Genomic DNA, 2816 nt, shown 5'->3' on the forward strand with positions numbered 1-2816 from the left:
AATTTTCCAAGAAGGAAATCTGGGCAGATTATGGATATGCTCGTGGTGAGTTGTGTGAGGGTTTCGACTTGAGGTCCCCTCCTTCTAGCGCCAATTGTTTCAGCGTGATTTCTGAGAGGGTGAATCACACAGAATACGGGAAGAATACCATCTTCAAGACCCATAACCTGTTAATCATGAGCAATAGGCGAGTAGGACCAATGTTTTATCTCTCACATATGATGTGTTAACAATTAATGGTAGGGTGGCAATAGCCGCACCTATAAATTTATTTTGCATATAACGCAATAGGAATGTCTCCTAGCTAGCTCTTTTGGCAAAGCATATAACTTTCCTGTAACAGAATAATTATGTCCGTAAGTAGTAGTATTTGCACTTGACATTCAAGTCTTGGTCGATATTAATATGCGCAATTGAAGCAAGGTTGTAATGCTATACCATAAATATTGTTCTGGGCATATATAGTGAAGCCTGGGCATATATAGTGAAGCTATGATAGGTGGTACTAGTTTTTGAGTACGGTATAAAAAGGGACAAGGGAAATCGATGTTATCATATCTCTGAAGTTCACAAGATACAAATATACATTCATAATATGGGGTTGCAGAACGTTTTGATTATCTTGAGCATTGTCGCCTGCCTCATCTCGACTTCTATGGCCACACCAGGAGTTGCTACTTTCTACACCAGCTATACTCGTGAGTATTTATTCACCTAAGGCTTTCTGTGTACTTCTTTCTTTGTACAAGTTACCTCATCAACATTCTCAAAGTTTAACCTCGATGTTTTTGTTTTCAGCATCAGCATGCTACGGTGATACCCCAGAAGGCGTGATGATTGCATCAGCAGGTGACGCTATATGGAACAATGGTGCAGCCTGTGGGAAATATTTCACCGTTAAATGTACAGGTCCTAGGAATCCAGTACCACATCCTTGCACTGGTGCGACCGTTAAAGTAAAAATTGTAGATCATTGTCCTGGATGCCCATCAACACTCGACCTTTCTAAAGAGGCTTTCACCAAAATCGCTAACCCTGTTGCTGGAATAATTAATATTGATTATTGGTAGTAAGCTTCACAATTACTTAGTTCATTACAAATCATGATGTCTTAATTTGCAAGGTATATTAATAATCTCCCTCACCACAGTCACATAGATGATACTGTATACTTGAGTTCGTTGAGTAGTTAATAACTAGAAATAATGCCCCCGCCTTGCTGGGGGGTTTTTGTTAACATTGTTGTATGTGATGTCATGTCGATGAAATTCAGTCCAGCATAGCAATAAACCAAAAGCTCACTTGTCAGATCAAGAGAGAAGCAACAATGCTAAGTCTCTAACGAAGGGTATATACATACAATGATTCAATTCTAATGAAACAAAATCGCATATTAATATTCTCTTTTGTTTCACTGCTAGAAGAATCAAATGGGCATTTACAATTGATTCAACAATAATCAACTAATGTGAAATTCAAATCAATGTTAGGTCCCTTGGTAGAATGTGAAGCAGGATTAATAATGGATACACACCTTTCTCTAATGTTGCAATAACAGAAAATGATCATTGCAAAACCTTCGTGTGAAACTAAGCTCATACAATCATAAGAAGATGCTGTTTCTACCTCTTCCGTGAACACGGGACGGGAGGTCAAATCCTTCGCTCCGGGTCCTGTAACTGCACAAGCAACAATGCGTTAGGAGTCGGGACTAGGGTGGCCCAGTCTTTTACTCTCTGATGCTTAAGTCAGCGTTTGATTGCTACTTGTATAGTACGGGAGTATGGGAGGAGTAGTAAAACTTACCTTTTCTAGGGATTTGTGCCTGTTTTATAGGCTAGTATTGGGGGTTTTGTTGTTAGTTCTCGATGTGGGACTGTTCAGCGGTACTGTTCAGTCTCTTCCCTTTCAGGGGTGTTTAGCTGTTGCAGAGTGGTTTTGGTATGCATTTTGCTGCTATGCTTCCACTCTTTGGGTATCTATAGAAGGCTTCCCGGTGATGGCTTGGCCGGAATGGCTTCCGGCGAGTGGGTAATGACACTGCATTCTTCGTATGGCCAAGTGTTTTGGCTATGTATTAACAAGTCCCCAAGTCCCCAGTCCGAGAGAGCTCTTGGGTGGGGAGTTATTCCCAAGTTATGCCGAGAATGTGTCTTACCTGGGAGCTAGAGGCATGGTGTCGAGTCCCCAAGTCCCCACACGAGGGTCGCGAGGTGGCTACGGTTATGTTCCGAGAACTCGGTATGAACTTTTGTGTCATATCTCGCATGTGTCATAAATGGCCAGTTTATGAGGAACACGCGGTCATTTATAGCTAAGTTTTAAGGTCGTAACTAGTTTCGTTGGTTTTTTTTTTTTTTTTGTAACGTGCGCGTAATTAACGCGCGTGGGTGGGACAGAGTCTTAAATGCGCTGCCTGATCATGGTCGACGTGGTTACTTCCCTAACCATTGAGATGGGGGAGATCTGGACGGTCAATGTTAATTTGAACGCCTATAAATAGGGTTGGAGAAAACAGAAGGAGGGAGTTTGCATTTCGAAAACAAAGGGACTAGGGCTAAGAGAGTGTGTTGTTCTGTTTGTGAAGGGAGGGTCTTCGGCGAACTGTGGATCGAAACTGGGGAACGTCCAATTTCATCCTCGATCGATTGGGTGTGAGCGCTCGGCTGTTTGCAACCAGCTTCACTGCCTCTACACGAATCCAATTTTTCAAGGTATGAATTGGCCAATTCTTGTTCTGGGTTTTGCTTTTGCTTTATTTCGAATTGATAGGGAAAGTTTGTGTGAATTTCGCTTCAGTTGCGACATTGCTAGGA

General features: G+C 41.9%; 1 protein-coding gene across 1 annotated transcript; it reads left to right on the plus strand.

Moving 5' to 3' along the window:
* Positions 1 to 595: 595 nt before the first annotated feature.
* Positions 596 to 1070, plus strand: LOC101293548 (putative EG45-like domain containing protein 1-like). The gene is made up of 2 exons (XM_004309912.1): positions 596 to 698; positions 805 to 1070. Exons 1-2 carry the CDS (start codon positions 596 to 598, stop codon positions 1068 to 1070), a joined length of 369 nt encoding a protein of 122 aa, XP_004309960.1.
* The last annotated feature ends 1746 nt before the right edge of the window (positions 1071 to 2816 follow it).

Source organism: Fragaria vesca, unplaced genomic scaffold (genome assembly GCF_000184155.1).
Source record: "Fragaria vesca subsp. vesca unplaced genomic scaffold, FraVesHawaii_1.0 scf0513155, whole genome shotgun sequence".
Taxonomy (NCBI): domain Eukaryota; kingdom Viridiplantae; phylum Streptophyta; class Magnoliopsida; order Rosales; family Rosaceae; genus Fragaria; species Fragaria vesca.